Raw genomic sequence first — 21,363 nt, 5'->3', positions numbered from 1 at the left:
AGTTAAGGCACAATAAATTTACCAGTAGATGTGTTCAAGCAGCTCTACATTCTATCACCTCAAAACCAAACCTTGTCATGCAGGCTTTCTTCGACATTAGGCAAATCTGTTAATTTATATGACTGGGAAAGTACAGCTCCCACTTACACGTGCTGCGGGTCCCATAAACACCAATGCTACGGTCATGTCCCCACCTCCCTCTGCTACTGGCCTTGGGGAGAAAAAAAAAAAAACACATAGCCTCTGGCTTTGTTTTGTAAATGGCTAGGAAAAAGAGAGAGCGCTGGGGTCAAGGAGACCTGCAAAGCATACTTCTAAGCAGCCCAGAAGTACATTGAGAGCTGTAGTCTTACTCCAGGCATCTAAAAAAACAGATTTACTTAATGTAAAAGAAGGCCTGTATGATTGGGGGATTGCTTTTGAGGCAATGGTCTGAAGCACAATCTGCATTCAGATCGCACTTCAGAGGCTACTGACAAGGCAATGTGACATGTTTGTGGCAATTCCCTATTTGCTTGAGCGTGTAGCATTTGGCACACTTGCTATGCACCGATCATTACATGTTGGGTACATTTTGCTGCGGAAGAGAAGCATCACGACTGCGACATGTATACATCCCTCTCCACTGCCTATTGCAGCTTAAGTGGTGGGCAGCTGGCGAGCAGCAAAAATTAAATACAACCACACATCTAAATGAAGCCTTAAAGAGACTGGAAACAACTTTAACAATTTAGGGTAACGTAATAGACATTAAAGTTTGAGCGTTAAGATCTTCTTTAATACCGTGATCAGAATAAGAAGTGAGGGAAGAACATTGTCTGAGGACTCTTACTGCTGGATCTAAATACTGAAAAGTACAGTCACATACCAAAAAAAAATCACTTAGTTGGGGGCCCACTTTAACTTCTTGCAAATCTTAAAATGCTAATTTTAGAATTCTCTTCAGTGCAGCATAGCACAGCAAGTTTCTTTTCCTAGTGAGTATCATATCATTATTGCCACATTGGCTACTAACCTTAAAGAGATGTCTGATGGATTAATTCACAGAATTCTACCCTTTGCTTTGGAAAGTTCCAAATGCTGATGGATTCTCCACCACCACCATACTGCATGCCTGATCCAACTGGCAAGTATTGTGTACTAGGACAGTGTGAAAACAGCAAGGCTTGGTAAGAGGTAGTATCAGATCTGCAAGCAGGATGCTGGGTGCAGAATTCCTCAGTCTACATTCACAGTGGTGGTATGGCTGTCTGTTTAGCTCTTCTCTTCTTTCTTCTCTGGGCTGGTGGGGAATAGGGAGGGCTCTGGGTTTTTATTGTCCACATCCATCCAATACGGTAAAAGGAAGGGTAGAGCACCCAGCTTCTTCTCCAAAATTGGCCACAATTTGGACTCCAGAAACTCATTACCTTTGTCAGATAAGTGAAGCCCATCCGACAGATACACTGTATAGTCCTGAGAATACATGAAAGAAAATATCAGTATATATGGCATACTTTATTATGTCATTTGCAAACAAGTTAATTAAAGCATATCTAAACCAAAGAACAAAAGTGTAACATATGGCAGCATACCATTCCTTAGATGTGGTGGCTGCATTTTTTTTTTCCTTTTTATTTTACCTGGTGATCCTACCCTAGTATGACAACACTTGCTGTACAGTGTCAACTGGTTGTTGATTACTGATTTACACTACAGAAGGCCTCCCACATCTCCCTAACATGGGGTGGAAGTCTACAGAGAAAGCTGAGGCAGGCATGATAAAATTGTTTGAATTTCAATGTAGCATTGTAATCTCCCTACAGGAAGCTAAAAGCTCAATGGGTATCTGGCAGGATCAATAGGTATTTTCACACTTGAACAACAAAATTCTTTCAGTGGTATATTTCATGAGCCAAATGGGAGCAAAAAAAAAAGATAAATTCATTGTTAGGGTTTACATAACCTTCAGTGATGTTTGAGATTCAAGATTTCCTAAAGAACAGTCAGTGTTGTAGACATCTTGCTCAATGACAGACCACACAGGAACGACCTGCAAAACTGCTATATTAAACAGCAGGTCCTAAAGCTGCCAGACCAGTTTAACAGCCGTGCAGGAATAGACTATATGTGGAACTACAGGTAAGAGATCAGGTTTGCAGCTGACCTGTAGCAATGTAAGCAACAGATTGACTTGTCTGCTGTTCTGTAGGACTAAAAGTAACAGATCAGTGGCGGCTTTGCTGCTGAACTGCGACACTAACACCTGTCCTGGATCTGTCTTTCTCCTAGGATGTTCACATTGTAGGATATGTAGCTGCGCTGTAGCCATCATTCGACTATAGCGCGGTTGGCAAGTGGTTAATCACTCGGATTCTCTTTGTCATTCTTGAAGGTCCCCTTCAGGGACACCCTGCCTCTCACTTCATCATTTACAGGTGAATTAGGCAAGTCATTAGTTCAGCCTATAGCCTACAAGCTTTGGTTCCACCCTTCTCTGTCAAGGTGCTTTATGGGCTCTTCAACATCAAACATCTGTTTTACAAGGCTGCAACCTGGTCTGCTATTCTCATATTTGTTAGGTTTTACCAAGTGACTGTTCAGGCCTCATCTGATATCAGGTTCTGTCAGAAAGTGCTTCAAGCTGCTGTGAGTCCTATCAAGCCCTCCTCTTAACCACTGGCCTGTTAAGTGTTTGTTGCAGTGTTGACCACCCCCTCAGACTGCTTTTGGATGTCCCATGGTTTGATCATGTGTCCGGTAATGTATGATAGAGAAAACAGGATTTCTGACTTACCGTATATACTCGAGTATAAGCCGACCCGAATATAAGCCGAGGTACCTAATTTTACCACAAAAAAACTGGGAAAAACTATTGACTCGAGTATAAGCTGAGGGGGGAGGAATAGTGCCCCATTGTTGGTGTCAGTGGGGGGAGGAATAGTGCCCCATCGTTGGTGTCAGTGGGAGGAGGAATAGTGCCCCATCGTTGGTGTCAGTGGGGGGAGGAATAGTGCCCCATCGTTGGTGTCAGTGGGGGGAGGAATAGTGCCCCATCGTTGGTGTCAGTGGGGGGAGGAATAGTGCCCCATCGTTGGTGACCCCTGCTCCAGCCTGGGCTCGCTCGCTCCCTCCCTCTCCCATGGTACACACTTACCGGTCAGATGTCTTCCTTCTCTGGCCGCTCTCCTCCTCTTCACTCGCTCGATCTTCGCGGTGCCGCTCGGCTCCTCCTCTCCAAGCTCCACCTCCTCCTCGGTGATTGGGCGCCTGTGTGCCTCTCCTGAGCTACAGTTCCGGCGGCCAATCACCGGCGAGGATTGATCCCGGGGGTGTGTCCAGATGACAGGGACGGCATGTCATCTGCAGACGTTGACTCGAGTATAAGCCGAGGGGGCAGTTTTTCAGCACAAAAAATGTGCTGAAAAACTCGGCTTATACTCGAGTATATACGGTACCTGTAAAATCCTTTTCTTGCAATACATTACAGGACATGGGTCCCTCCCCTCTTCTTCTTCAGATGTACTCAGTATTGCTTGCTACGAAACTGAGGCTTGCTGGGAGTGGGCGGGGTTATATTGGGTTTATACAAAGAACCCATCACAGATGGCATATGGAAGCTGTTTCTGCTAAGGTGTAACATTTAGGGCTGTCATTCTTATCTTTATCTTCACTACTTGCCAATCGATGACCTGGGACACCGTGTGCACACCAGGTGCAAGGACAACATAATCTTCCTCTTGTAGTCCTACCATTACGGGTTTCAAAGGAAACCATCATAAAGGAAGGCTTCTATTGCAGACCTCTCCTTCTGAAAATGCTAGTTCTCTGGCTGTCATGCTGTACCTTGGCTCTGTCACTGACTAAACAAGTACAGTGATAAGGACCTCTTCTGAAGTGACTTAACTGAATCAACAGAACCAGCATGACAGGCAGCCGAGTAGCTTTGTCAGGAATTGGTCACAAACAGCACCCCTGCATTTCTCTCATGACAGGTTCATATTTTAGTGTAGTTCTACTTAAAAAAAAAAATTGTACTTACTGTATTGTGCAATATCAAGAACCTGCCAGTAGATAGTGATGTTACATGTTATTTATGGCCAGTGAAAAGTCAAGCTAGCAATCTTTTGGAATGGGCGTGCTTATCACCTTGTGCTGTACATGCATTCAAAAAGTGCTTATTCTCTACAGACATTTATGTGAAAGACACTTAAATCCTCACCTGACCCCGATCCTGCATTAGAGTCCACAGGTTAAGAACCTCAGTGCCGCAATCTTGGCCAACACGAACGCAGGCTTTAGCATATTCCCCGGCAATAGAGTTCAAACGATTCAGTTTATATCCTGGGTGATGACAGCAAAGATTAAGAAGGACACACACATATGCGATCACACTAGATTGTCTTCGGATATTTCAAACTCTGAGCCACAAAGTTAGGTTGGTCACATACGGGCAGAGGTCTTCGTAAGAACAATGAAGGCCTATTTTAAAAGACTAACATCTGCCACAATGCCAACATGTCTTATTTTAATGTACAATTATCACATCCAAAGAGCAATAGTCACTAAGCTACAACCATGTATAAATGTAATAACCTGAACCCAACACCCCAAACCTTAGGATTACTTTTAGTTTTGTGTTTCTTTTATGGATAGTGTTTCTATCACTATAGAGAATAGTACACTACCACAACAATAACAACTACTATGAACATAGCTGTGGTGATAATATAATGCTGATAAAGCAAAGCAAATACAAAGCTATGCTATGAATGTTTGGTGCCAAATTACCAGTGGCACATCTAAGGCCCTGTTTGAAATAGTGGGCACCCCAAATGCAGTGCAACTCTGCTGCATGATTTTCCAGTGGCAATCACTGCAATATACAGGGCTAAAAATTGTGCTGAGCTTGTTGCTCTAAAAGGATCAGGACCTTTGAAGTGAATGGACTGTCCTATGCATGACGTGCATTTCCGTGTGCAAATCGCGCTTTAAAAATTGCAAGCAGGATCACTTGCTCCTGCTATGCAGTGTAGGAACAGGGCCTAATAGCCGATACAGCAGCTTCTGTCAAAAAACAGATCCTTTGATCAAATGGGAGATAAAGAAATACAATGCAACACCGTGCCCTAATTAACTCCTTCTTCAACTTCTTCCCTAAGCTGTTATTTTTTTGCCAATTTTGTGTTATTTCTGTTTTATTGAGCCATTAATATTTAATTTTTTTTAACTTTTTTTTCATTTTGTGGTGCTTTGTACCCGTATCATGATTTTAATGAGGTAGCTCTTGGGGCTTGAGCGTGGCTAGCCTTACTCACTGGGTCTTCAGAGACAAGTTCACAATTCTGGCTGTACCACGGCTCTGGACCAGTACATAAAGAGTTCTGTGGTTAACTAACCCAGTACTTGTCTGGAAAGCACCACAGTGCAGATCCCTGTGCCGGAAGGTCATATTCTAGGCTAGTGTCACACATCCACACAGTGGGGTCCAGGTATGGGATCCAAAACGAATGTGCCACCACATCTAAGGATTGGTAAGCTGCAATATAAATACATTTTTGTTCTTGGCTTTACTCTTTTAACGACTCCAGTTTATATAATGATCCCCTAAATGAATGCTTTTTGTGTTCATTTTCTTAAACTGCATGATGATCATTTAACACCACAGAGTTGCTAGCACCATGCACCTGGGGCATGTGCCCTGCCTCTCCTGCTGGGTGCCCTCATTCCCAAGACTGCAATGCCTGCCATTTTGTTTTTAAAGTTGACCACTGCATCCCTGTGCAGAGACAGGGATGTCGTCTGGGCTGTCATTTACTCCACCCCAACATGTGTTTGACAGTGGGAACAGAATTGCTATAGAGAATAGGCTTTTCCTGTTGTGAAGCAGAATGTGACAACCACGCCAGCCCTGTGTCCACCTACCAATACAACATCTCAGCTGCTGCCTCCTGAGCTGCTCTGATGCAGAAACTAGGACCAGGTGAAGTCAGGACTGAACTGACGCATAAGTAATATACTTGCACAGATTAAATGCAACAGTGCAACCAATTTTCTTTATCCCTGGGTGCTGCTGTGGTTGGCTCTATGCTGCAGGCTCAATAGGAGGTGAGCAGGGACAGAAGCCTGCAGCTGCATACAAGAGAAAAAAATGATATGCGTTTGCAGCTTTGAGACTGATAAGTGCACTTCAGAAACGGAGGGAGGGGGAATTTGTGCTGGAGGTGGGGGTGGGATTGGGGTTGTATTGGGTGGAAGAGATTTTTACCTTGGGAGGCACTCTGTGCTTACTTAAGTCTTGACTTGTATATTGTGTGTTACGAACTCCTGAACCATGTACTTTATGCATTACAACTTCTGATCCTTGCACCCTTTGTATTACGCACCCCTTTCCCCTGTTCTCTGTGCAACAGCACTCCTTACACACAACAGTATGTTCTGCTTTTATTTAACAGTAATCTGTTATGCTTTTCCAACTGCAAGAGGAATTTAGCCATTACTGCTCTCCTCCGCTAGGATTGTGAAAAACCTGGGGCACCCAGTTTCACAAAATGCTCACAGCTACCCCAGTCACATAATGGCCTTGATGTACAATATGAAGCAATTTAATACCTTTAATAAAACACTGCTTTTCCCAGGAAGGCTCATGGATGGGTGGTGGAGCAATCAGGATGAGTCTGTCTGGTGAGATGTCCAAAGACTGCAGATAGTGGATCATAGCCCTCAGATTGTCTGCATACTCGTCCAGAGGAACATGCTGCTGAGGGTTATCCTCTGTGGAAGGATAGAGATAATATAATTATGTATAAAGATCTGTCCTTCAGCTGCCAAGTTTTTATCCCAGTGGGAGTCCTCTCATTATCACTGAAGGACATTCCAACTGCAAAATATCTATATGGGGACAAACATGACATGTAACCCATCATACCAACAGCTGGAACTGTTCTCTAATGCTGCCTATATATGGCTCCATTTTCTTTAGACATAAAAAAAAAGACTGCTGCATAAATTTGTAGTGTTTAATTTGTAGGGTCACTCTACTGTGGGCCTGGAAAGACTACAAAGTGTGTCCAGCTGCAGGTAATTACTGGCCCTTTGGATAGTCACGGATAGCTGCAGCCATCGGCGAACTGTACGGGTCTCAGCGGTTGCTGCTGGTGGCTAAATCAGGAGCAATTATGACACCTGTCATTTGTACTAGAGCTAGTCATTTGTGCAAATGTAGACACAGCACAAACTTCCCTTTGTGCAGCACACAAATAGCTTCCGATAGGATAAAGCCTCGAACTTAGAAACTTGCTTTGCAGGGATGACAGTGATGACGAAGGCCACCTTGCAAGCAAGCGTAGAAAAAGGAACATCTTGGATAGGTTAAAAGGGCAATTTTTGAGGAATCGATAGCACCCAACTGAAGGGATAATGTGAGCAAAGTCTTGAACAAAGGCCTGCACTAAGAAGTGAGAGGGGAGAGGTCTTTAAAATACAATCATTAGGGCCAAAATTGGACTCTAGAGGGTACTTAAAGTGTTACTAAACCCAGGACCCTGCATTCACTATATCTGGTCTCCCACAGTACACAGAATATGGAAATGCAATTATTTTAGTAAATATAAACTCCTAAATACCTTTTATCATCAGCAGTTAGAGCAGTCTTGTGACTTCTATCAGTGTTCAGCAGAGCACTGGTTAAAGCATGTAGGGGGGGGGGGGTTTCAGAACCCCTGAACTCTGTCTGGACAGCGCCGATTGCATGTGATCAGCACAGGGCCACTCTCCCAAGAAAAAAAAAAACCTCTCTAGCAATACACACCAAATTGAGCCAGGCCATTAAAGCCAGTAACCAAGAAGCAGCATGGTAAGCTGGACTTGGGAGAGAAGATCCAGACGATCTGGAAGGGCCCACAGAGAGTCTGATGAGGTCCAATTATCACGTTTGCTTGGACCAGTCTGATTCAAAGAGAACCACTAGAATGCTCTACACATTGATCCTGTGGAGCAGGCGAGTAAGGAGCTACAAGGTGGGAAGACATAGATCAGGATAAACTACATAACAGAGTCAGAAGTACATCCACTGAGAACGCTAGCGAATCCCTGGACCTGGAGACAAAACTTGGGCAGTTTGCTGTTGAACCAGGAGGTCCATATCCAGTATCCCCCACCAGCAACAAAGATCTCGAAACACCTCCTGGGGAAGAGACCACTTATCTGAATCCAGACTCCATGGATGTCGATTATTGGCTGTAAAGGTGACAGCCTGGCAAGCTAGTACACGTGGCTGTGGATCACACCCAAGCTCATCACTGTACCACCACACAGAATCAGTAAAGCTTCCCCCTATAAAGGCCCCCCAACAAGTATATTCTGCAGGGGCTCTGCATAGCTTTTAAGCCATTGCACCAGTACAGACTAGAGGAGATCCATAAAAAAAATGTCCAGGCTGCTGGATGAGACTTTCAAGCAACCAAAATCTCCAGAAGCTGTCTGCTGTGACTGTACATACTGATATTGTAGAACACACTGTGTAATGATCTCTGGCATTTATGGGTACCTTAAAGGTATATTCCAGTCTGCCAAAAATGTTTACATCCATGATGACTGAGCCTATCTTTCTATGTGTGTTCCCTAGTTTTACCTCTGCCCACTCATTTTGGGGTATGAAATGTGTGGCAGAAGGTTGCAGTCCTTGTAGAAATGTTTATTAATTACAGTACAAGATTATATACAGTCTAACGATGCTGGATGCAATTCATATTTAGAAATCAGACAAAAATGGACTTTCTGAGCTGACACAAAATACAAAACATGTAAAGCAACAAAGAAAAACAAAACAAAAACAAGGAAAAAGACGGGCAGACTCAATGGATCACTTGGTCTTTTTTCTGCTGTCACTTTTCTATGTTTCTATCTGTTCACTGGCTGCTTTTGTTACCTGTGTTTAAAAAAAAACTTGTACTGAGGATATATAGGAATTGCCCTAGCTAACTTGTTCTTGTATAAATGCTATTTTACTGGTTGTCATACTAGTCCAGAGTCTTCAGTACTCTGCGAGTCACTGACTTGCATGCCACAAACCATGGAACTTAGGTGCTCTGACTTGATTATGACTTTGCTTGCTCCGGCTGTGTGACTCAAAGTATTGAGGACAGACAACAAGGAAACCAACATTGTCAGGAGGAGGTCCACAATGGGAACCTCCATATTTGTTTCTGTACAGGATTCCATTATTCAAAATATTGACTAAGATCTTGCAATCAATATAAACTCTTATGTAGCAAATTACAAATAGGGGGAATCAAATTCAGAGTTTAAATAATTTATCTCAAACTATGACTATAATTGCCCCACGTAGGGAAAATCAATACATTGAATTAAACATCCACTGAGTCAGTTTGGCTTACCTTTCAGGGAGCTGTCATTAGCACCAAAGAAAATGGTGACTGCAGCAATGGTTTCAGAATCAGAGCTTTTGGCGATCAGTTTTGGTAGAATGAGCTTTGCCCATCTGGTGTTGTAGCCAGACAGACCGCGGTTAAGGACGTCGCACTTCCTGTCAGGGCAAGAAAATATTTCACTATAAATAGCCTTTCAGCCATCCTGTTATACAACCATAAATAGAGGACATGTCCTCTTAGTCAAAGCAATTCAAGTACAGCCAACAATATGCAAATAAGCTGATCTGCTAAAACAACCACTAAATTAAAAGTCTGTGCTCCTCCCACAGGGAGCCAGGAGGGATCTATGCCATGTCTGAGCCTTCCCATAGAAGGGACCACACAACTTCTGCCCTTTAAATTCTTCCATATCACTGCTAAAACTCTAAGGCTGGCCATAAACGGGCAAAAATCGACCGATTTTTCAGCCGGAAAAAAAAAAAATTGGCCAATTTTCGCACCGTTAGTGGGTTAATTGGTTGGCTGTTTTTCGGGCTTTTTGCGCATTTTTTTTTTATCGGGTATGTTGGAAGATTTTCCCGGCAATGATGGGCAAATCGGCCGATCGTTTTACCGATAAAAAAATCTGCGCATGAGCCGTGACCTGCAAGAAGAAGAAAAAGAAGAAAAATAAGAAGAAGAAAAAAAAGAAGAAGAATTCCAGTCTGCTATTATATTTTATATGAAAAAGTCTTGCAGTTGCAACAATGTATCCATTTGTATCCGAATAAAACCATCTGTATCCAAAATGGATACATTGTTGCAACCGCAAGACTTTTGATATAAAATAGAATAGTGGACTGGAATTCTTCTTCTTCTTCTTATGTATTGCTCCCCTGTCTCTGCAAGGGACAGAAGTAATTATGGGGTTAAATGCCGGCCATAGACAGGACGAAAATCGGCCAATTTTTTTTACCGTTGGTGGTAACGTCGGCCGATCGAATGACCGATTTTTTGTGGGTTTTTTTTGTTTTTTTTTTAAACCGGCCGATTTTTGACCCGTCTATGGCCTGCATAAGAGGGGGTTTCTATTTTAACAAAAATGTGGCTCTACATAGAGGTTACATTATGTAGAATTTTTTTTATATATGTTTCACAAATAAAATGAATGTAATCATATTGTTGACATCACTTGTATCTGAAGTAAGCATGTATTCCATCCATAAGCCCTGCTTATGAACAAACACTATAAGATGCCTCCCAAAATAAAGATGTGCTCCTCTCTGATTAAGCGGAACTTTGCATAAAATCTAAAAATGAGTGAACAGGTAGGTTGTTTATTGCAGTAGAGACTTACCACGTCTTTTCTGCAATAAAGGATTCTTACCTCCCTGTATAAAATCTTCCTGATTATACACACTGAGCAATTCTGTGTACAATTTTGGCATCTGTCTGGATCAATGAACTCCTGTGCATGCTTGGAAGTAACATCATCAAGGCCTGGCCAGTCAAGTTGGATGAAGATCCCGGACCTGGAAGATGACTTGGCGTAGATGTTGACACCAGCAAGGGCCCTTACGGACGTAACATTGCTGGAGAGGAGGTGATTATAGTTCTGCATTAAAGTGGAACTAAACTCATTGATTTAACAGTTTCCCAAATGAGTTACATTAAGGGCACTTTGTAAATTATAACTGTCACAGTCACTTGTTTTCTCAGCTAAACTGTCTAGACACCAAAAGGCTGGTGTCCTAAGGCTCCATTGACACTGGTGCAACTTGTCATGCGACATGTGACACTAAAGTGGCATGAAAAGTCGTACCCAATGTTTTGCAATGACAATCGCTCAAATAGCAACTTTAAAAATGTTCCTTCACTACTTTGGTCTAACTTTCATGCGACTTGAGTGCTATAAACTGTATTGTAAACTCTCAAAAGTCACACCTGAATGTTATACATGCAACAGTTGTGCAACAGCTGTCCACTGTCATTGGTCAAAGCCAAAATCGCATCCAGTTCTCACACATCCAAAGTTGCACTCCAAAGTCACACTCAAATCGTGCTACTTTGGAGTTACACTAGTGTGAATGGAGCCTAATTAGTGCAGCACCATCGCAAGAGAAGATCAGAGGCTAAGATGGCAGCTTCCTTGGCTGTAAGGGATAGGAGGGTTTAGTTCCACTTTAAATTTTACTTTGTTACTTAGGCCTGACGCCTTGGCTTTGCTCCACTAAATTCTATTCCCCTGTGCAAAGACAGCACCATCACTGCCCAATGAAGCAGTCTCATTGGAAAGGGGGATTGCAGATGGTGGACTTTATCAGTGTTGGGCCCAGTAAAGTGAAACTAAACCAGAGGGGAGCACAGAAGGGGCTGTTCTTGTGGTACCTGCTTTTCACTCACTCATGCAGGATGGACTATTTATTTTCTACAGTCGTGGTGCCTGCAACCGCAATGCAACTACATTTGTTGAACAGTTCCCTTTATTCTGTATGTTATAGTGCTTCTTGCGGCCCAAGAAAGATACCCCTCTGACATCCTGGAGCTGCACACATGAGAACAGAATTACATTTTTTTTTATTAAAGCAGAACTCCCATTAAAAAAATGTTTTCTCTTGTGCCCGCACTGCATGGGTTAACTGCTTGTTTTGTCCAGGGGTGCACCGAAAGACTATCCTTACTCGATCCTCTGGAAAACAGTGCTCCCCCACGTCCAGCAGTGGACTGTTCCTGCTGGTCTTACATCAAGAGCTGGTCTATGGGTGGGATGACGTCAGGATTAGTCCATTCACAAGACTACTAGTATGCAGGGGGGCAGAAGTGGCAGGGACCAATCTTGTGCTTAGGGGATTGGCGTAATCGGTAAATATATCTCTGTTCTCCTCACCCCTAGATAAAGATGAGCACCTAACCAATGTAGTGAGGGCGGGAAAATAGTTTTTTTTTTCCCCTGAATTCTTTAAACACAAAACAAAATATGCCTGGGGTTGTGGCAAAAATAGATATATTTAAAGTGAACCTGTGCTGTCTCAATGTGGAGCAAAACAAAGGCTCAAATCACAGCAGTCTCCATCGTTCACTTGAACTTTGTAGAGAAAAGCATGCAAGTCATGGACGATTCAACTCACCTTACAAGTTTATCAGCCAGGGTTGCTCCCCATCCATTCGCTTCAAAAGCAAACTAGAGGAGAAAATCATCAAATGATTCGATTTTACAGCTAATGTCTGAAGCTACATATAACAGAAAGTACATAGTGACAGGGACCTGTACAGAGAAGGGTAACCTTGGGCCTGAAGATTGAACAAGTCTGAAAGAAAATCTCTGTGCTGCACAAAAACCACTTTGCTTTATCATGGCAGATCACATAGTGAAGGGAAAAGCTGGCCGATGGATGGCAACACGGTCATTCATATTGAGCTATGATGTATACCGAGAGTGCAGTCCACTTTATAGCACAGTGGCAATTTCTAGACAATTACAGGGAATGCCAGTTTTGGGGACACAAGACAATCCTCACCAGGCAAGTTCAGAGGGATTCTACAAAAATGGTTATAGCAAACAGAGCAAAATATTACCTGCTTCTGCTTCAGAGATACTAAAGCTGGCCATACGTTTGTTACATGTTGAACAGAACGGGAGAAATCCCCATCCACACTAAACAGCAAGGATGTCTCTAAGTCACTGACAGCCGCAAACATATGCTGACCTCCAGCATGTAAAATACATTGTTCGTAGACCTGCATTGTACATGAGGACGCAGGTGCGCCGTAGAGGGGGGAGCGCTGGAGCTGGCTGCAGCGGTAATGCAAATGTCACAGCCATGTCATCTCCCCTTAGACTTGACTAGCATTTAACCCTTGAAGTGCAGAGGGGCCAACTGCAAGAGTAGATTTTTTTGTATTCGACAGGGAAGTAAAATCCTTATATCCACATTTTTTTTTATTAAAGCAGAACTCCCATGAAAAAAATGTTTTCTCTTGTGCCTGCACTGCATGGGTTAACTGCTCGTTTTGTCCAGGGGTGCACCAAAAGACTATACTTACTCAATCCTCTGGAAAACAGTGCTCCCCCACGTCCAGCAGTGGACTGTTCCTGCCGGTCTTACACCAAGAGCTGGTCTATGGGCGCGATGACGTCAGGAACAGTCCATTCACAAGACCACTAATATGCAGGGGGAGGCAGAAGTGGCAGGGACCAATCTTGTGCTTGGAGGATTGGCGTAATCGGTAAATATATGTCTGTTCTCCTCACCCCGGCATGTATCTGGATCACTTTGACATACATAACCTCTATGTATACATCTTACAATGACGTTCATTGTCCAGATACGTGACAGAGTTAGTTCAAGTGTGAACACTAATGAAGAGTAATAAGAGACATCAACTTACCTGAGTGATGGAATCTCCAAACAAAACCACACGAGGCCAGCAAATCATGGCAGATTGTACAGTGGAGATCTACAACACAGATTGTACGTGAATACAGACTGCAGGACAAAACCAACATGCATTGCTTAAGATGCCCAAACACTGTTCAGTTTTATATTCATCCAGTGGGCTGAACGATTAAAACTGAAAGGATTCCTTATCTGCACATTCAAGGTGGATGGAAGAATCCTCCCTACTGCACTATTGTAGTATGACAGCAGGGGACTCCTCTGCTGCCCGAATACACAGATCAGTGCTGCTGCACTGATTGAACAGCTTTTATCTGATAGGACGGTTGAACAGAAGTCAATCGGTAGACTGCAGTGGTCACACATGGATTGAAGTTCAGCCGGTCCCTGCTGAATCAGCTGAATTTCGATCCATCTATTACCGCCTTTACATGAATAAACCTTTTTTACAACTGGCCATGGTCAGCTGTGTGATGGGACCTCCAGCCTTCCTAGTAGGGTTGCCACCTCATCCCTTCAACCCCTTCACGCCGGCGCCTCCCGGCCTTTTAAGGGTTTCAGAAGCCGGGAGGCGGGCTGGGGTTTTATAGTTATGTGACCGCCGTGACACGCCATCATGGCGGTCACATGATCGGGAAAGGTCCCGATCGAAAGAGGAGATCGGGACCTTTCTGTGAGTACCGGACATGTGTGCTGGGAGCGCGTGGGGCGCGCTCTCAGCACATATGTCTTTTTGTAATAGAACACAAATGTATGGCCGCTCGGCGTCTAGGCCCAGACACAGGGAGGTCGCACATTTGCGTTAGGCTGGCGTGAAGAGGTTAAACCTGAACACACATTAATTACACAGGCTCTGAGGTGGAGTTAATGCAGATAAAGCACTGAGTGAGTTTAATTACCACCTTAATCAGCCACAGAACCTGTGTAATTAATATGTGTGTTCGGGTTTAAAGGTGGTAACCTTACTTCCTACCCAACCAGAAAACTCTTCTACCCTGACCTGTGTTAAAGCAGCCATACACAATACAATCTGATCATACAATCAGCCTTAGATCTACCACAACTTTGTCCTACAAGCAACTAATCAATCTGTATTCAATCAGGCAGGTCCCTGCACCACTCACGCTGGCCATACATTAGACAATTTTCTTATTCAATTTCCTTTAGATTTACCATCAGCTGTGTAGTGTAAGGGCCTCCTGACTGCATACAAACTGAAAGTGTTAAGATTTACCAAAACTTATGTGGTTTTGGTAAATCTAAAGGAAAATTGTACCAGAAAATTGTATAATGTATGGCTAGCCTAACTAGTTGGTAGATTGTACAATCAGATTGTGTGTGATGAACTTAAAGTGATTCTAAAGGCCTATTTTTTTTTAAAGAACAAATAACAAACATGTATATACTTACCTGCTGTGTGCAGTGGTCTTGCACAGAGCAGCCTGGATCCTCCTCTTCTCAGTTCCCCCGCTGGAGCTCCTGGTCCCTCCCTACTGTTGGGTGCCCCCAAAGCAAGCTATGGGGGCACCCACTGCTCCGTGTGTTCATGCACTCACGGAGCTATGGCTCGGCCATGCCCCCTCTCTATTCTCATTGGCTCACTGGCTGTGATTGACAACAGTGGGAGCCAATGGTCCCTGCTTCTGTCTCAGCCAATGAGGAGAGGGAGTCCCGGGATAGCTGAGACTCCAGTGAACATCGCTGGATTGAGAGGGGGGCTTAGGTAAGTATTGGGGGGGCTGATGCACTGAGAAGGTTTTTTATTCATAGAATGCATGCAGGTGAAAACCTTGAGCCCTTAAAACAAATGTAATATTCCATGGACACCTATACTGTACTTATTATATCTGCAACCTGTAGTAACTGAACTAGCTGCCTGCAGCCAGCCAAAGACAGGGATGAGTGACGTCGGCTGTACACAGGTATGAGCCGCTATTTGTGTAAAGTAGCATGTAATGTCCTAACACCAATGCTGGACATGTTCAGTGTTCAGCCACCTTCACCCATTCCGGTCTATGGGCAGCTCTCTGCAGCTCCAGGACAGTCCAACCTCCAGGAATACACAGCATCTTTAGGCCCCTTTCACACGGGTGTTCCGTATGTCCATTTTTCATCTGTCTGTTTACGGATGAAAAAAGGACACCCATGTATTTCTATGGACTAGCGGATGATCATCTGTTTACATCCGTTAACATCCATTTTTTTTAAATGGAAGAAAACCCAATTTTTCTTCTGTTTAAAAAAAAATGCAATGGAAGAAAGATGGATATAAACGGACAAAAAAACAGATGTAAAAGCATGTAAACAGACAAAAACAGATGAAAAACAGATGTAAACTGATAAAAAATGGATAAAAACTGATGCAAACTGATGTGATCTGATGCAAACTGATGTGAACTGATGCAAACTGATGTGATCTGATGCAAACTGATGTGAACTGATGCAAACTGATGTGATCTGATGAAAACTGATGTGATCTGATGCAAACTGATGTGATCTGATGCAAACTGATGTGAACTGATGCAAACTGATCAGATTTTTCTTGGAAAAAATGTGACTGAACTGATGAAAAAACCAGAACGCCCGTGTGAAAGGACCCTTACCCCAGGTTCACATCTAACGTTTTCTGCAGTGTTTTGCAGAAACACAGTACAGTCCATTTAACATGATTTCCTATGGGACATGTTCACATCTCCGCGTTTTCACCCGATGCGGTTTTTGGAAAGGGACTTATTTTGAACGCAAAAAGTTGTGTTTTTGGTTCTATAGACTTCAATGGAAGCGCTGCAGAAAAGTATGTATTGCGTTTTTGCTGCGTTTTGCATTTTAAATCTGTCTGGCAGAAAAATAAAAAAAATTAAAAAACAAATGCAAAACGCATGAAAAACACGTCAAAAACGCAGGTGCAAAACACAATGCAGACACGGCTCAAAAGCAACCTGCATAGGTGTGAACCTAGCCTTATGCTGCATGATCAAATGCGCTCATGTGTATGAAGTCTATGATGCAGCTCAGTGACAGATTTAGGGCCCATTCACATCAGCAAGTGATTGCACCGGTGTGCTGTGAGACAGTGCCAATCGCCGATTACGGTAAAACGTACTGTTTACTTTTTTTCTGGACATAACTTTATGGAAGCGTCATGAGCTCTCACTGTACAATGTAATGGTGGATGGCATCACAACCAGCACTAAGAAAAAAAAAAAAAGAAGCGGCACATGCAGCAATGGTGTGCTGTGAACAGACACGCCTTGTCTACGCCCCCTAATGGCTGTGCTGAAAATAGCTGGCAGTGTGGAAGTGCCACCACTTCTGGTGTCAAGTTTTGCTCCCCTACACTCCATTGGTTGACTGTTCCTTGGTGTCTTCATGTCTAATGCAGGGCTATGAACCCTGCATTGGTCTTAATGACATTAGAGGACCTGCAATCAACGATGAAATAAAGAAGCTACAGGGAGCGATCTTACAGCGCGGAGAACCAGGTAAGAAAAACTACTTTTCCTGACCTCTTAGACCGAATTGATCATTTAACCCTTGCAGTGCGGTGACTGCCCCACTACAAGGGAGGACTTTTTACTTTCCCTAGAGTTCAGCTTTAAAATAGAACTTTTCATTTTGGATAGAGCTAGCCCTGGTTCACGCTGAATGTACCTTTGAAATCATGCTACTTTGGTGCGATTTCATGTGGGCCTTGCCGACATCTGTATGATTTCATGCTCAGATGTCAATGCAAGTTGCACATTAAATTGCAAAAAAAGAGTGCAGGAACCGGTTTCAAAGTCAGCGTGCACCGATTTGAATGGTTCCATAGCTGCAAATAGGGTGTGACTTGTCAAGTGACTTTGATCTGTCAAGTCGCAGAACAGAGTTCATATTTGGCAGCACACCACAGATCACCAAAGTCGTCTGAAGGCTGATTTTATTGAAGAATGATCACATCACAAAAAGAAAGGTGCAAAGTATTGGAGCCACGCAGGACCCCTTCGTGAGGTCAGACCTGAGCTCACATATCTGACAAAGGGGTCCTGTGCGGCTACAATACATTGAAGAATGATCACATCACAAAAAGAAAGGTGCAACGTATTGGAGCCACGCAGGACCCCTTCGTGAGGTCAGACCTGAGCTCACATATCTGACAAAGGGGTCCTGCGTGGCTCCAATACATTGAAGAATGATCGCATCACAAAAAGAAAGGTGCAACGTATCGCAACCACGCAGGACCTTTGTCAGGTATGTGATCACACATCTGACCTCACGAAGGGGTCCTGCGTGGCTCCAATACGTTGCACCTTTCTTTTTGTGATGCGATCATTCTTCAGTATATTGGAGCTACGCAGGACCTCTTTGTCGGGTTTGTGATCACACGTCTGACCTCACAAAGGGGTCCTGAGAGGCTCTGATACGTTGCACCTTTCTTTATTCTAAGCAATCATTCAATGTATCTGAGCTGTGCAGGACCCTTCATCAGGTATCGGATCACACGTCTGACCTCAGAAAGGGGTCCTGCAAGGCTCCAATACGCTGCACCTTCCTTTTGGTGGATCATTATTCAGCGTATTGGAGCCACGCAGGACCCCTTTGTTGGGTATGAGATCACATGTCTGACCTCACAATGGGGTCCTCTGTGGCTCTGATATGTTGCAACTTTTTTTTTTTTAATGCAATCATTCAACGTATCCGAGCCACGCAAGTCCCCTTCATCAGGTACGTGATCACACGTCTGACCTCAGAAAGGGGTCCTGCATGGCTCCAATACGTTGCACCTTCTTTTTGGTGATGTGATCATTCTTCAGCGTATTGGAGCCACGCAGGACCCCTTTTTGTTGGGTATGTGATCACACATCTGACCTAAGGGGTCCTGCATGGCTCTGATACATTGCACTTTTTTTGTTTTGCGATCATTCTTCAGCATATCGGAGCTGCGCAGGACTCCTTAGCCAGGTATGTGATCACGTCTGACCTCACGAAGGGGGTCCTTCGTGGCTCCGAAACGTTGAATGATTGCATCACAGAAAGGTGCAACGTATCGGAGCCACGCAGGATCCCTTCGTCGGGTATTGGATCATGTCTGACCTCACGAAGGGGTCCTACATGGCTCCGATACATTGCACCTTTCTTTTTGTGATGAGATCATTCTTCTGCATATCGGAGCTGTGCAGGACCCCTTTGTCGGGTATGTGATCACGTCTGACCTTACGAAGGGGTCCTGAATGACTCGATACGTTGCACTTTTTTGTTTTGCGATCATTCTTCGGCATATTGGAGCCACACAGGACCCCTTCGTCGGGTATGTGATCACATGTCTGACCTCACAAAGGGGTCCTGCGTGACTCTGATACGTTGCACCTTTCTTTTTGTGATGCGATCATTCTTCAATAAAAATAGCCTTTCAGACAACACTGGTGATCCGTGGTGTGCTGGCAAATATGAATTTTCACCTTTGATTGTTCCAGTCTCCAGCTGGATGTTGCTGCATCTGCTACTTCCGAGTCTGATCCAGGAACATGTGCGATGGGAATATTACCCTAACGTCGCATGTGAACCGGGACTAAGGGAGGGTTTTATTCCTAGTTCGGCCATCTGTGTCCCATGGTGGGAGGGGATTTCCCTTCACTTTCTGTTCTATAGCAAAAACAGGACGTGAGAGGAATTTTCTCCAAAGTGAGGGAATCCCTGGTTGACCAGAACTAGTGTCCCCATTGGAAGATTTCCCCTCTATTCCTGTTCTGGTGACAACACAAAATGTAGGTTTTTCTTTCCCTTTTGGTGATAATGGTAAACAGGACTAATAGGGAGGGAGAATCTCCCTAATGGGGGCCACAGACAGCAATAAAACCGGACAGGGGGTCTAATCCACCTCCACTCTGTTCAAAACTAAAAGAAGAAAGAAAGTAGTGTCCTTAGTTCTAGTTGAGGGGTCACAGGACCTGCAAAGCGGAAGTGAGAGAGTCGTGGCTGTCACGTGTGTACAGCTCCATCCCCACAGCCCCGGCTGGGATTAATGCTGGCAGAAGGGATGTGACGACAGGGAGATGTATGGCCCCACCACACAGACAGGCAGCAAAGGGGGCACCACAAAGACAGACACACACACACTCACTGTACACAGGGAAGGGCAGCCCGGCTGTGACACCAGACAGGGGGAGGACGAAGTCATGTGATCACATCACACACAGGCCACGCCTCCGTAGCAGAGGCCACATATCTGCACATGGCAGGCAGCTGAGAAGAGCGCCATCTAGTGATATCATTGGGGTATAGACAGGGCTAGACGTAGCACGTGCCCTGCATGGTTGTCATTTTGGATGAACACGGTGAATGGAGTTCGCAATGCCTATAATTCAGGCGGATTGAGGTCTCACGCACACTGGTTGTCTGCTCAGCTGCACTCAATGCCTTTCCTGCTGGCAGGAGGAAAGCTGCTTAAAAATCACACTGATAGCTGCTTTAGTGCAGGCGTTTAGGCTCATCACGCATTTGAGCATTTATGGATTCCATTGGCCAGAATATTTATTTATCCTTACCATTCAAATGAGCACTCAAGCGCTATACCCGTCACGTTTTTTCCACCCATAAGCCCCTCTGTTGAAAGCGCTGGTGATGGGTTTTCAGCCTGTAAGCGTTCATCTTGTAATACGCCTGTAAAAGCCTGTGTGTGCATGGAGACATAGACTACATAGAGGTGCGTTTACAAGCAGAAATGCCATACACCTGGAAAAGTGGCATTTTGTAGTCCTGTGTGCGTGAGCCCTTAAAGCAGGGAAAGCTGCGCTTGTTTACCACCCCCCTTCCACTACCACATCTGGCACTTTTGGAGGGGAGGGGGGAGTGGGTACCTGGTTTTGACAGGTACTCACTTCTACGTCCAGTCAGATGCGCTGCAGTGATCTGAGCCGGAGGTTTGCCCTTCCTTCACCTGCAGCCTTCTGGGAAACATCACAGGTCCCATAAGACTGCAGGACCATTCACAAAGTGCAGCACACTTCGCACATGCCCAGTATGAAACCGGCTCTGAAGCCGCAGGGCTTCGCTGCCACTTTCCCTTACTGGAGATGTCGGCATCTGCATCCGAAGAATCGGCTCGGGTGAGGTCATCACTGGATCCCTGGACAGGTAATTGTTCTTAAATTGAGCCCTGGTTCACACCGGTGTGACTTGCCATGCGATTTTGTGGTAGCACCCAGATATGGCAGAGTTCCCCTTTAAACTCTAACACTTCTAGCAGCCTGTGTTTGTAAAAGCAAGGCTTTCAGCTCATTTCCCCCCTCCCTTATTTCCTGTGAGATATGTACCAGCTTGTACCCCGTTTCCCCTAAAATAAGACCTACCCTGAAAAGACCTATTGCTATTTTTGGGAATTGCTAAAGTATAAGACCTACCCCGAAAATAAGACCTAGTTGTGATCAGGGCTTTTTTTCAGCCAGAACATGGCGGAACGCCATTCCGCTACCTCCGGCACTGGCCCTGCGCACACCTATATCTACTATCTCTTATAAACACAGAAGCGCGGCTGAAGTGACAGCACCATCCGCTTCCACAGAACCTCCCTACCTCTGTACTCCCTGTGGGACAGGGAAGGAACAGACATCTGCGGGTGCAGTATGCAGTGTGTTTAG

The 21,363-nt window shown here is 44.4% G+C and overlaps 1 protein-coding gene across 2 annotated transcripts; it reads right to left on the bottom strand.

Moving 5' to 3' along the window:
* Positions 1 to 756: 756 nt before the first annotated feature.
* On the bottom strand, positions 757 to 19,934 carry IAH1 (isoamyl acetate hydrolyzing esterase 1 (putative)). 2 transcript variants are annotated; one of them, XM_089672026.1, is made up of 7 exons: positions 19,848 to 19,934; positions 13,740 to 13,808; positions 12,479 to 12,531; positions 9,378 to 9,526; positions 6,592 to 6,753; positions 4,202 to 4,323; positions 757 to 1,455 (listed from the first exon to the last, which is right to left on the bottom strand). In XM_089672026.1, the coding sequence occupies exons 1-7, from the start codon at positions 19,902 to 19,904 to the stop codon at positions 1,255 to 1,257; spliced, it is 813 nt and encodes a 270-aa protein (XP_089528152.1). In that variant the 5' UTR covers positions 19,905 to 19,934; the 3' UTR covers positions 757 to 1,254. The 2 variants fall into 2 exon arrangements, with proteins under 2 accessions (XP_089528152.1, XP_089528153.1); XM_089672027.1 differs by lacking the exon at positions 19,848 to 19,934 and adding an exon at positions 19,675 to 19,781.
* Between the last annotated feature and the right edge of the window lie 1,429 nt (positions 19,935 to 21,363).

The sequence above is a fragment of the Staurois parvus genome, unplaced genomic scaffold, assembly GCF_062004578.1.
Source record: "Staurois parvus isolate SC_StPar_1 unplaced genomic scaffold, SC_StPar_1.0 ptg000118l, whole genome shotgun sequence".
NCBI lineage: Eukaryota > Metazoa > Chordata > Amphibia > Anura > Ranidae > Staurois > Staurois parvus.
Note: the sequence above shows the minus strand (reverse complement) of the source record. Positions and strands in the feature narration are given on the sequence as shown.